At 47.7% G+C, this 13,685-nt stretch overlaps 1 protein-coding gene across 3 annotated transcripts; it reads right to left on the bottom strand.

The window, feature by feature from the left end:
* Positions 1 to 235: 235 nt before the first annotated feature.
* On the bottom strand, positions 236 to 13,038 carry LOC124233044 (ubiquitin-like protein 7). Of its 3 annotated transcripts, none has more exons than XM_046650060.1 (11): positions 12,969 to 13,038; positions 11,360 to 11,572; positions 10,423 to 10,542; positions 6,910 to 6,992; positions 6,038 to 6,122; positions 5,420 to 5,477; positions 4,285 to 4,418; positions 3,976 to 4,025; positions 3,562 to 3,729; positions 2,861 to 2,983; positions 236 to 484 (listed from the first exon to the last, which is right to left on the bottom strand). In XM_046650060.1, the coding sequence occupies exons 1-11, from the start codon at positions 13,006 to 13,008 to the stop codon at positions 347 to 349; spliced, it is 1,212 nt and encodes a 403-aa protein (XP_046506016.1). In that variant the 5' UTR covers positions 13,009 to 13,038; the 3' UTR covers positions 236 to 346. The 3 variants fall into 3 exon arrangements, with proteins under 3 accessions (XP_046506016.1, XP_046506019.1, XP_046506017.1); XM_046650063.1 differs by having other exon boundaries at positions 12,919 to 12,994; XM_046650061.1 differs by lacking the exon at positions 12,969 to 13,038 and adding an exon at positions 12,771 to 12,912.
* Positions 13,039 to 13,685: the final 647 nt, after the last annotated feature.

The raw sequence follows: 13,685 nt of genomic DNA, 5'->3' as shown, positions 1-13,685 counted from the left end.
TGCCACAGCCCACAGCACCAAAGGTCTGGGGGCTATCACTGGAAACTTCTCCCAAAAGAGAATGTGGGCATCACACAGCATCCCATGACATGGGTCTAAAATTCTCCACCCAGGGCCCAGAAGCAGCGGCCAGCCCTGCTCCCTGATGCCACGGTACCAAGACCCACACACTATGCTTGCCCCATTGCCTCCACCAGCTCAGATTAGCCAGAAAGGCCAAGCACCGGACAAAGCAGAAGGTTGACCATCAGGTGTATTGGGGAGAGGAGAGCTGGGGCACCTTCAGGAGTGCTTCCCGTGGGCAGCTGCCTTGGCAGTTTGTAGGGGCTCAGGAGGAGCAGGGAATTCACGGGGCTCCTCCAGCAAAGATGAGCTCCAGGGCTGCTTGGATGTCTCCGCCAGTGGCCTGCAGGGCCCGAAGGCTCAGCTCATCGTCCTGGATGCCCATGTCACGCAGCTGCTGCAGCTGGGGCTGCCACTGGCTCTGCAGAAAGAGAGGACCAGGCAGAAGCCGTTAGTTGGAACCCTATGGAGACTCACTTAGGTCTATCCTTTCAGGAGGAGAGAGGAAGGTAGGTTCCTAGAGCAAAGCTGCTGACATGAAGTTCCACAGAACACAGGGCTTCTAGGAAGACTACAACAGAGGCCTGAGGGTAGAGAACAAATTAAAAGTTTGATCAATAAAAAGGGGAAATTTTAACATAAGAATCAAAAGAGAAAGCACAAGTTACTCAATGTCTAAATTTCAAAAGATTAAATTACTTGCTTTCTCTTGCAATGTATAGACACAGACACACACACACAAATGGGGAAGAGGGATAAATTTTAAAACTAGTTTTGGTTTGAGCATGATACGTAGTAAAAAGTCTTACTTACTCCTACCCACTTCTATCCCCACTATAGATATCCTATTTTATTTTCTTTGAGGAAATAGAAATATATACTCCTATATTTACCCTTCTCTTTACTCCTGTGCTATATCCACCCTTTTTTTTAAGCATAATTAATGTATCCTGAAGATCTCTCTAAGCCAGTACATAAAGAACTTTTTAATAACTGTCTATTATTCCCACTTGTGGATGTCCTGAAATGTTCCATAACTGAGCTGTTTCCAATCTTTTGCCCTTACAAACAATGCTGCAGTGACTGATTCGGTACAAACGTCATTTTCTACATGCACATACATCTCCAGGATAAATTCTGAGAAATGTGACTGCAAGGAATTACATGGCTTTAAGGGCCATCTGGATTTCCTTTTCCATGAATAGTCTATATATATTCTTTGCTCATTTTCCTATGGAGCTGTGGTCCTACATTACTAGAACTTCCACCTACAGGGATGTTTTGTCCTTTGTCTGATGTGTGTTACAGATTTTTTTCCTAGTTTGTTGTTAGTCTTCAGACTACTTGGGGTTTTTTTGCTGGTTTGGTTTGCTATGCAGAAATTTTCACTTTTACAAACCGAAAATTTATCACTCTTTATATAATGGCTCCTGGATTTTGACTTTCAACTATGAAAGGCCTTCTCTACTATAAGAGTTTAAAGAAATTAACCCACATTTTCCTTTAGTACTTTCAAAGCTTCACTAATATCCACATCATGAAGGAGGGAAGTGCACAACTTAGGGAAAACGATGTGCTCACACGTGGGAAGGAGAAGGCTGTGGGGAAGAGATGCAAATTCAGAGATAGGCAGGCAAGGGCAAGGATGTGGAGGGCTTTTAAAAAACCACACAAACCAACTCAGATCCAGTTTACAGACCAGGTGGAGCCAGTGAAAGCTCCTGAGCTGTAGAGTAAACAGGCCTCTAGCTGGGGCAGGCAAACAAACGGAAAAGACAAGCTGTCCACGGGTCCTGCTCCTGTGCCCCTCACTGTCCACCAGGGCCACGTGGGGTAGCAAAAGCCACATGAGCTGGAACACTGTCTCTACCACTTAAAGGCTTTATGACCCTCGATAAGTGCCAGAAATGATGCTCACCCCCCAAGGCTTACTGTGAGGAGCAAAGGAAAGAGAGTGGAGCAGACAGCTTGTGCAGAGGCATGCAAGAAATCACTGAACCCTTGAGTCTTCCACTTAGCTGCTAGGGTGACCATTCCATGAAGCAGAGCAGATGGTGTCACTCCCTGCTTAAAACCTTCCATGGCTCCCTGGTGACTGCAGGATCAAGGCTAACCTCCTCACCCAGGCACTCAAGGCCCTCCACTCAGGCTCCTGCTCTCTGTTTCTCTGACTCCATCTCAGGATCTTCTACACCAGGACACTGCCTGCTGGCCTTGCAGTTCTGAGTATGTCACACAGACCTCCACACATTCACTCAAACATGTAGCTGCCTCTGCCTGGCCACCATTCTCCCACCTCCAACACTGACTTCCCTACCTGGCTAACCTCTAACTAATTCTTTGACAATCAGCTTAAACACTCTTTCCTCAGAAGAGTTTTGCCTGAACTCGGGCCTCAGCTCAAGCCTGGGCTGGGCTTGACGCCCTGCTGCTCCCCCACTTGAGTAATTCCCTGGTGCTCCTCCATGGCAGGGATGAGGACTGGCTCGTCTCTACCACGGGAGCTGGACCCAGGCCTGGTATACACCTGTTCAACACTCAGTCCATGCTCACAGAATGAATGAATGAATGACTCTTTGACTAAAACTGCCATAAGTATCTAAGCCAGATGGTCAGTGGAGTCAGGTGATGGCCACTGGGTGCAAGAATGGAAGCATCCTCTCCTGTCACTCTGCCACGCCCCAGCTGTTCTAAGAGTGAAGTGTGCCAAGTGGGAAGGTCCTCCAGAGAGCAGAAAAAAGCTCAGTACCCAAAGTAACTAAAAAGCTGCATGGACAGGAGCAGTGGGCAGACTGACCTGAAGGCTGGGCTGCCCAGAGGCCTGCAGGGCATGCTGCAGGGCTTGGCTGAAGAGATCATTGGTGATGGGCGTCCCTGACTGGACACCAGACGACATGGGCGAGGTCCCTGAGGAATGGCCCTAGACATAAATCAACGGTTAGTGCCACCCTCAGAGCCATCTCAATCTCCCAGCACACACCCACTGCTGTCACATTACCCCATCATGACCCTAGGGTGCCCAACTTCTGCCTCCCAACAGGGGCCTGCATGAGACAACCACACAGAGGTACCTAACAGCTCACTATGTGGGCAGAAAAGGTTCCATTCTCTTCTGCTCTATGGAAATGGAACTGAGCACCTGACCTAGCCTAGGACCCAGCACTGGGAAAGATGGCCTTGGAAGCTGGAGTGACCGTCACCAGGAATGCTTAAGCCAGTAATGGCTGGGCCCTGTGAGGATGAGGAAGTGTACATTATGTAGGGGGAGGTCCTTCTGAACTACCAGGAGGAGGAATCAATCAGGACTGTGCTGAACCCCAGACTCCCGAGACCTAAAGGCAAGTGAGGGGGGTGTAAACTGAGAAAACCACCAGGGCTCCAGGCAGAGTTCATCTCAAACCAGACTAGCACCAGACCCAGAAAAGGTTAACCCATTCTACTGCTAGGGAGCTTCTCCCTTGGGGGCCCAGCCTCCATCCTCTGGCTCTCTCTCCATACCTGGGTGCCAGGGGTTGGCGTGTGAGAGCTGCTCTCTGGAGTGCTGGCCAGGGCCAAGGCAGTGGCCAGCTCACTCTGGGTGATGGGCCGGGGTCCAGCAGCTCCACTGTAGCCCAGGGAGGCTGGGCGGGAGCTGGGTGTGCTGCTAGAGGGCGTGGACCTGGCACTCTGGAGATAGGAGGCACCAGAATCAGGGAAGCAGCACTGTGACACTCCCAGGTGAACACCACCCCACTCCAGGAACCGCTCTTGGGGAAGACTCCCCAAGCTGCCAGGTTCAGAGAGGAACAGTATGACAGAGACTTGGCCACCAAATGGCCTATGCCCACCTCCCAGCTTGGCTGTGCCAGGTCCCAGGGAGGGGCCCATCTTCAGCACCATCTCCCGCAAAGGGCAGGCAGCCAGGCCACTTACAGGGTGAAAGTCGTCCTCATCATCAGAGAGCCCTTCAAAGAGGAAGCCACCTGGAGGAGGGAGAACAGATTTCCGGAGGAAGAACAGAAAGGCACAGGCGTAGCTCCAGAATCTCAGCTCACATACTCTCCAAATTCATATTTTCCTCTCTCCCCTTGGAAAATTACAGGACAGATGCACTCCCTGACTCAAACCGAGAGTTCCCAAGGAACACCCTCTGCCAGTGCTATACATAGCTGCTGAGTAAAGCAAATCCCTGGGCCACTGCCCACTCTAAGAGATGGCAATTTTTGCTCTCCTGAGGCTCACCTGGCATATCCCGGTATGAGCTGGAGGGCATGCTCCGGGAAGAGGAGTCAGCCCCTGGCAGCGGGGTGCTGCCTGCCACTGAGTGCAGAACCAGGACGATGGCATTGACCAGGGCTGGGTGAGTAGGCACCAACCTGGAACAAGGGCAGAAAGAAACCCAATGGTGACTAAGCGGGAAAGAGCACTCTTGGCCCTGACAGGATTTCCGGGTGCCAATCACAACGATCAAGTGCCTATGCCTGCCCTTAAATTCTTCAGTCTTGGGGCCGGCCTGGTGGCATAGTGGTTAAGTTTGTGTGCTCTACTCTGGCGGCCCAGGGTTCACCAGTTCGGATCCTGGGTGCAGACCTATGCACCGCTCATCAAGCCATGCTGTGGCAGCATCCCACATAGAAGAACTGGAAGGACTTACAACTAGGATATACAGCTATGTACGGGGAATTTGGGGAAGAAAAAAAAAAGAGGAAGATTGGCAACAGATGTTAGCTCAGAGTCAATATAAAAAAAAATTGTTAAAAGAAAAATTCCTGTCTTTAGCATCTCCCTCTAGTTGGCTTTGCCCTCCTGCTCCTCTGCCCCCAGCAATAGCGGCGAGGCCTTCAGTCCTGGAATCCACTGCAGATGCTTCACCTTCTCCTCCACAAGGCATGATGGGACATGTACAGCTAGGGAAGCTCAGGGGTCAAGTCTCTGGTCTTGACTCCATCACTACTTCCCTGGGCAATCTTTGACAGGTCCCTTCTCTTCCCAGGGTCTGGTTGTTTTCTTCACTTGCAAAATAAGGAACATAATCTCTACTGTCCCTTCCAGCTCTAAAATTTTATGGATCTATGCACCTGCTTCTTTCCTTAGCTTAAAATCCTTCAAAGGCTCCCTAATATCTACTGAATGAGATCTAAACTGAACCTGGCCTGCAGAGCCACCTCCCTCAGAACCCTGCTTCATCTTGGCATTTCCACCTGCCCCTGCCCCTGGGCTTGTCATTCCCCCAGAACCTCCTGCTCTTTCTTACCTCCTGACACATTTAGAAGGTAGACTTGGGGGGAGACCAGGGATAGGCTCCAAGAGCAGAATCCAGGCTGACAATTAGGTTTCTGGCCTAACCGTATGAGGAGAGACAGATGGGTATACTTACGTATCAAGCATGTTGGGATCAGCGAAGACAGAGAAAAGGTCCTTATCCTGGAGAACCCCTGAAGGAGAATGGGGCGCACCTCAGAGACTAGAAATCTAGCCAGATCCAGGAGGGAGAAGAGGTTTTAGGCCTCAGAGCAACCAGCTCAACAGGGACACTGGACCCCAAAGCAGCCCTCATGAGTAGAGGAAACCAAGTACCACCAGCACAAGCTAGATACTCTCCATCTTGTTCCCTACCCACCACCTCCCCCTGCACTGAGGTCACATACTGAGTACTGACACGCCAGCCTCCTTTCCCCACATCTCTGGGTTCTTCCCTCATCCATCAAGGTATGCCAGAAGACTTCCTTGATTGCTATGGTTTGAGCTAATCGCTACCCTCATTTGGCATCCTCATAGTCTCATTTATGATGTTAGTTAGGCCATGATTTCTCTTTGAAGACTGCCAGAGGGCTGGGTAGAGTTCTTGGAGGGCTGGGTATATGGTTGCTTACTCCCCCTCCCCTACAAGACCAGTGATTCTTTAAAAGATGGTCAAAGTCTCTTTAGGGTAATTGGCTTCTCCTGGTTTCTCCTTCTCTAACACCTATTTCCTCAAGTTCAATCCTGCGCTTACCAAGAGCAATGGGATCGCTGCTGAGGCCTGGGGTGGCCACAATGATCTGATCCAAAGATTCCTTGTTGCTGAGCATCTTAAAGACCTGCAGGAGAGATGGAGAGGGCTGAGCACTCCAACCAGCTTGATCCACTCAGCAAATACCCACACTCTGCTGAAGTATTTCCTCCCACCAAGTGCTTGCACATACATTGCCACAGTGGAACAATGGCCCCATGAAACAGAGGAACCTGTTTTTTCTCTGAGATCATGGCTTACTGGAGGGGAAACAAACAATAAAAAAGCAAGACCACAGTAAACCTTCAATCTCTGGTCCTTCCCCTCATCTACAGTTTCAATGCTTCCAAAATAAAGGCTCTCATTAGAAGCCTTTCACAAAGGTTTCTCTAGGTCCCAAAAGTCCTTTTGAATCTCCATACAATTATCATTTCACCTTCATATATATTGGGAAGTTCACAGCTGTATTAATTTTGCTTATCAACTCTCCTACAGAAATACATCAGTGTGCTTTCCCAATGAGGAAATCTAGGTAAGGAGCAGTGGGCAGGCAATTCAGCCAAAGTCAAAGGATGAGGCCCAGCAGAAACAGTATGTAGATCCTTTGGCTGTCACCATATTCATTCCACGAGGCCAGTGTCAGGAGAGGTTGTATCATTATCATTAGAAGGAATTAACAATGCCTAGCTGAGAGCCTCTTTGGGAGAAGACAGGGTTCTACTGAGACCCACAGACACGGCAAAAAGTCCCTGAGGAACTCTTGGTAGCCATGGCAACAGGCTTCCAGCTCCCACTCTACACCACTCGCCAGCGTTCACACCCTCTCCTGCAGGCCTGGCAAGAGTCTCGGGCAGGGGGCCCTGGCACACACTCACCGCCTCCCTGTAGGAGGAGCTGCTGTGCAGGGCAGTGTGCAGCACCCGGAACTCCCTCAGGGCAGCCACTTTGTCCACAGGTTCTGGGGACAAGACACTCAGTTACCCTACAGCCCAGGTCCTGCCCCTGCTGCAGACACAGAACATCATTTCAGCATGCGCCCAGATGTAGCTTGGTCTGCAGGTTCCCTTCCCTCATCACCCCACTAAGAATGTGAGTGCCCATTCTGAAAAACCCATTAATGCCACAGATGTGAAAACTGCACTCTCTTTTAAGCATCTTCAGGAGATAAACAAATTCAAGTTCCAGCAGGGGGGACTCTTACCACATGAAAGAGACTGCTCTGATCAATATCTCACTGCAGCAATTCTAGACTTCTTACATTTGAAAAAAGGAAGCTATAATCAACTCAGAAGACTTTTATGCAGTGATTTATAAGAAGCGCTGCAAGCCATCTGAACAATATGGAATTACGCTGACACAATATGTTAAGGGAAAGAAATAGAACACAAAGTTGGATGTGCATTCTCTAGGAAAACTACACAAAACGTGTCAGTGCACATGTGGCCCGAGGCTGGAAGGGGACAAGTGGAAGAACAGCACTTAGGTAGGGTGACAGGATCAGGGTAATTATTTTCTCTTTGATATTTCCTTTCACGCTTCTGTAATAGTATTTTCAATTAAAAAAAAAAGAAAAAACAAGAAGGACCAAGAAAACACAGTAGGGTTCTTAAACTTTCCTCACTCACCTGACAGCAAGTGTTTTACTGGAACTCAAAGCTTCTTTTTGATCTTTGGACACTATGACTCATATATATGGGAAAGTTTAGTCATTGTCTTAATTTTACTTGGTTAGTTTACTATTTAGGAAATTATCGCATTTCATAAGTGAAGAAATTTGGATAAAAGGAGGGGGTGTAAGTAGGAAGTTCACCACGGGTCACACTTTTAAAAGTGTGGTTACCCTCGCCTAGGATGGCTACTTGTGATTGTACACACTGTGTACTGGCCAACCCAGGAGCACCATTCCCAAAGCAAGATGAATGGGACACCTGGCCCCAACCATATTCCTACCTATAGTTCTAATTATACAGGTTGTCACTTTCGAAAAAGATTCATCTTAAGTAAATTACCTAATTTATTAATTCAATAAACATGTACTAAGTATTTACTCCACACTTGGTTTTGGGCAAGGCACAGGAATACAAGAAATGAGTCCCTGCCATCAAGGAACTCTGAAGACAGTAGGAGAAACAAGACTCAATCAAACACGCAAACACACAATTACAAGGTACCAGGCTGAGGACCTCAGCAGAGATGTGGATCCCAGCCAGGGGGTAGGGAACATGGAGGCCGATAGCCATTCCTGAGGGAGGGCCACACAAAGCTGCCTCCCAGAGGAGACCATCTGGGAGGATATTTAAGTTAGAGCAGATGTCTACTAGGAAAAGGTATTCCAGACCTAAGCAAGAACACGTGCAAAGGCAGGTAAGGACAAAAGAGCGAGGTGCTTCAAAGGAATGGTAAGTCATTCTTGTGGCTGGAGCTCGGGGTACACATCGCTGCTCAAATAGCAGGCTAAGAGATCCTGAAGGGATTTGTAACCGTCCATGGAGAGCCACCAAAGGGATCCAGGTGGGCAAAGAGGAACTGACAGGTTCTTCCTCCTACAGGCGCTAATCCAGTGAGAGATCAAGAAATGTGCTTCCTTTTGGAAGAGCACTCAAAGATAAAATATCTAAAATGCCATCACAAAACAGTTTCTTTTCAGATCTAAGTTTCCTTTCACTTCCCAATAAAAAACCCACTTGTTTTAAAAATAAATCTCCAGGCAGAAGGGGGGAGGAAAAGGACTCCTAGTATCTTAAGTTGATAGCCAGCTAAGAGTTACAGTTGTCTCCATAATATCTCTGAGGTAATCTCACCCTTTGGAAGTAGGAGGCAGCCAGCCCAGTGGAAAGAACATGGGCTCTTGAGCCAAGAAAACCTGGATTCACATCCCAGCTCTTGCATTCACTCTCTAAGGAGGTAACCTTGAATAAATACGTTTCTAACTCTCTTTTTCTCCATCTATAAAATGCCAATACTGTTACCTACCCTGTAGGGCCACTATAATGAACAAATGAAACAATCTGGCTCAAAGAAGCAATGAATGTTACTTTCCTCCTGTCAATGCCCTCCAGCCAAGACCAGAGGGCCACACATGCAGGTGAACAAGTTGGGTTTGCTGCTCCTTCCAGAGAGGAGAAAGCACACCACGGAAGTGTGGGGCATCTCAGTAAGAGGATGTTAGAAAGGACTTATTATAGGATTTGGAATTTGACTGGTGATTTGGGGGGAAGTTTAAGGAAGCAGGGCTTTGCTCTGGACTGGGTGCTGTCAGGAAGTGGGGGTGATTTTACAATTGGGTATCTTAATAATTCTTATCTAGATGGAAGAAAAACTAGAGCAAAGCAAAAGCTGTGATTGGCAAAGAAGCAACGGTCATTCATAATAGCCAGGACAGAGGGACAGTTCGTCACTTTTGTGGTCTGGACAACATTCAGGTTTTTGTCTCTGTTCAGAAATGAGAGGGATCTTATTTTGTCTTGATCCATCATGGTCTCAGAGTGAGTAGACTTGTAGACGTTGGTGACCTGTGAAATTGTTCATGTTCCATAGACTGGCTGAGGGCCAGGCCAACTCCTGGATGTCAGAGACTCTCTGCCTTTCTCTTTCTCACTTCCCATCAGGGTATAAAAGAAAATCTTTTTTTCCTTTATGTTTAGAATTGAAAAAAGGGGAAATTTCAAGCTGATAACCACTCACAGCAATCATGAACATTATAAAAATACATCAAACTGCCAGTTTAACAAAGCTAATCTCTTGTAGACAGCTTAGCTTTACCCTTGAGGATGCTTTTAAAACACAGATGCAAAACTTAAACTATGAATTCCAAGCAGCACCCTTTATTAATAAATCAAAATGGCATTAGAGGCTTTGTATGTATTCTCCAAGAGCTACATTAATACTGTTTGAATATTTTCAAGCTTCAGGAAACTAAATGACCAGTATAGCAGGAGAAGCGAGCTGAGCGAGCACACCATCACCTGGGGCAGTTCGATGGAAGATCTGCTAAGAAGAGAACAAACTACAGCATTAGAGGGGTTTCAGCTTTTTTCTAAAGAGAACAGTAACAACAGAAACAAAAAGATACCAAGTTCATTGCGAAATAAACTGTTAACCTAAAGCAATTTAAATAGACACACACTCCCCACCACGTTAAAACAGTGGGTAATGAACTGAAAAAGTAGAGAAACACATCCCCTTCTGTCAGTGGTGCTGGCAGCAAGAAAGTCAAAACTGCACCCTGTTTATTAATGTGGTCTAATCCAATCAGTAAGGAAGATATCATCGTCTCAGTAAATCATCCTCTGTTACCCCCAGGCCCATGCCTCAAGAATACACAGACCCTTCCCTTGTAGATATTCCATAAGCTCTTCCTGTTTGACTAATGGCTAACCCTCACTCACCTGGTTTCTGATCAGGCTCAGGCCAGGACTTGCGCAGAACATGCACTGTGGACCCAGGTTGAATGCCGTAGAAGTCAAGGGTCTGGTCATCTTTTAGCTTCCGGCCACAGTAGATCAGATCTAAAAAGAACTGTCCACTTATACTTTGCTCCTCAAAACAATTTAGATGGTTTCTGTCCCCTAAGAACCTTATCTTGATTGGCCAGATAGCTGGAGAATGCTATATGCTTTAAAAAGTGCTCTTATTTAACAAACACACATTAATAACAACTGCTAGCAAGTGCAAACCGATAAAATGTAGATTCCATGCACAGGAAAGCTCTAGAGCTTAACATCATGGACACAGCTCGATTCAAATGAAGGGGAAAATGCAACAACAAAAAAGGATGAATCCAGTGTTTTTATGACTGAAAACGTACTTTTTGCGAGTTTATACCATTTTGCCAGTTTATTCACCATTATATTTATAATCTAACTTATGTGATATTTAAATTCCTCCTTCCTCCAGCTAGACTGCGCTTGTCTAGGAAAGGATCCTTTTTCACTGCCTTCCCCCTAATCAACCAACCAGCCAAACAAAAGTTCTCCTAACCACCCCCTAGGACCCACCCCAAATGCCATATACTGGGGCGCTTTCCCTGACGAGCTCATCTTTCCCTAGCCCACTCCAAATTCTTGCTCTTTCGAAGAATTTAACAAACTCATAGTTAAGGAAATCTGTGCTAAAGTACTTCAATATAACACACAACTGAAATGACAACCAATAGTTTTATTATGTGATTTCTGTTTCTATTTACCTAACAACACTCTCTTCCCTGGAGTGTTAACATTATGAGGCAATGAATCCCAAACTCTCAATTTACCCTTGTAATTCCAGAAGTATCCTCCCCAAAAAGAGATCAGAGCAGCAGCCCATCCCCAGTCCACAGAGACTCACCAATCAGCTCAGGGTCTGGAACAGACTCCTGGAGTTTGCCAGCAATGAGCTGCTTCAGAAATGAAATACTGTAGCTCCCCAGTGAGTACTCTCCCAGCTCTGTCTCTGGCAACCGAAGAATAGACTTTGGGGCAAGTGGCTGGTCAGCCAGCTTCACCGCTAGGTGCCAATCTGAGAGAGACATCCTCTCTCTTTCGCGCTCTCTCTTTCTCCCTGTAAAGGAACAAAGCCTTAGTGGTTAAAAGGCAGACTACCACCCCACCAAGGGGTTGAATGAGTGATAATTCAGTGTGACACTGTTGGAAAGCACAGGATACAGCACCAGGAGGCCAGAACGAGAACGTGGGGGTCCTCTCTTTACTCATCCTATGATGGACAGCAAGGAACTTCCATTCTCTAGACCTCAGTTTCTTCATCTTTAAAGTGGACATAAAAAATCATCCCATCTAATAGGAATGTTGTGAGGTTCAAATGAGATCATCCAACTCTCTCCCCTACATACACTCCTTATTTCCAGTTTTCTTCATCAACTCTTGCTTGAACTACTACAACAGCTTTCTACAAGCTCCCTGCCTCTTATGTCTCCCTATCAAATATCCATGCTGCCATCCAACTCATCGTTTTAAAATACAGATCTGATCAAGTCACTCCTCTGTTTAAAAGTCCTCCAATAACTCCAAACCACCTCTATGAATAAGTCTAAACTCCACAGCCCGGCTTACAAAAACATTCACATCTGTTCTCTCTTGCCAGCTTTCTTCCCGAAGAGCCCTGTGCCACCCCACCCTCCCCAACACGTAAGTCCACCCCCACCAAGCCTCCATTCATAACAAAGCTCTGTCCCACTTTACACCTCTGCTCATCTAACACTGCATGTAATGCCTCTTCCTTCCTTGGTCTCTTAGCAAACTCCTATCAAGACCAACCCAAATCCAACCTCCTCTGTCCCCTCTCCCTTTCCTCTGTTGTCCCCATAGTCCCTCAGGGCAAAGTGTTACAAATATCTATTTACTTCTCAATCTCTCCCGCACCCCATTCATGGAGGTCCTTGAAAGCAAAGACTAGATATTTTTCGGACTTACTGTCCCTATGCCTGGCACACATGGGTCCCCAGAAAATGAATCAGAAACTCTGAGAGTGGAAGAATCTTGTAAGGAAAGACAAGCCCTTGTTATAATCATTATTGCTTCCAAACAGGCTTCTTTGGAAAAGAAAAGAAAAAAGGCTGTGAAGGGAGGCTTTGAGGCTGCCCGGCAGATCTTAAGGCATCCTCAAGGTACCTTCCATCTCCAGGTTTATGACAGGGAAGGGAAGAGGTCTCTTTATAGGTCGTATCTCATTTAATTCTCACAACTGTGACCTGAGGCAGACATTATCATCCACATGTTACAGACGAGGAACTGAAACTCACAAAGGTGAAGTCACTGGCCCAAGGTCAGAGATAGCTAGTCGTGAGGCAGGGACATTATCTCTTTGGTGACGACCCCACTGCTCCCATGGGACCAGGTAACTAGTCAACAGACGACGAGCCCGCGCGCCCCGGGACCCAGCGCCCTCACCCGTCCCGCGGAAGGAATCCGGCCGCAGAGCCGCCGGTGTAAACACTCACTCCGGTCCTCTCGCCGGAAACCGGAAGCTCCGCGCTGCATTCTGGGAGTTGCAGTTCCTGCTGCAGCCCCGCCCTTTATAAATAGCCGACCGGCAAGGGGCGCTAGTTGCAAAACTTCCGGTTCCGGGGAGGGCGTGGCTTCTGGGCCGTTTGAAATTTCCGGCGCGGGCGTCCTGTTGTTGTTCTAAGGCGCAAGTCGCGAGAGGGATGCCTGTTGTGGGGTTTACAGCACCGTGATTCCGACGCCGTCCTGGGAAGCATACGGAGACTAGCGGGTTGCTACAGCGCCGCAGGAGGGAGCGCGCTGCCAGGCCCTGGGCCGGTTCGCGGACACTGATCCCCTCCCGCTCCGACCCTTCCCTCCGCGAGGGCTCTTAGCCGAGCGGCTTCTCCAGACACGCCCCAGCGGTTCCTCGCAGCCTCACTAGGAAAACGGCTTGCCCTCCGGTGAAGTCAGCCTATTTTGCGCTCCTCTCCTCCTCTTGCTTCTCGCGGCGAACCTTCCTGTGGGGGCATTCTGGGATCTGAACGATGACTGCTCTAAAAGTTGATTCAAGAGGGGAGTTAACTACGTCGGGTTCCCGGCACGCCACAACATGCAGTGGTGGGGTTTATATAACAGCCATTCATCCAATCAGTTTGGCAAGGGGAATTTCCACTGAACTCTCTTAGAGAAACTGCATATTTTAGTTGCACAATTAGAATTGGATTGTGCTT

The sequence above is a fragment of the Equus quagga genome, unplaced genomic scaffold (genome assembly GCF_021613505.1).
Source record: "Equus quagga isolate Etosha38 unplaced genomic scaffold, UCLA_HA_Equagga_1.0 153_RagTag, whole genome shotgun sequence".
NCBI lineage: Eukaryota > Metazoa > Chordata > Mammalia > Perissodactyla > Equidae > Equus > Equus quagga.
This window is presented reverse-complemented; position numbering and strand designations above follow the sequence as displayed.

Bases quoted from the DNA above. Each gene is read 5' to 3' on its own strand.
- LOC124233044 (XM_046650060.1), bottom strand. From the start codon at position 13,008: ATGCAGCGCGGAGCTTCCGGTTTCCGGCGAGAGGACCGGA. The intron at 5,478-6,037 runs GTAAGCGCAGGA...ATTCTCCTTCAG, and splicing joins CAGCGATCCCATTGCTCTTG to GGGTTCTCCAGGATAAGGAC. The intron at 4,026-4,284 runs GTGAGCCTCAGG...TCCCTCCTCCAG, and splicing joins CTCATACCGGGATATGCCAG to GTGGCTTCCTCTTTGAAGGG.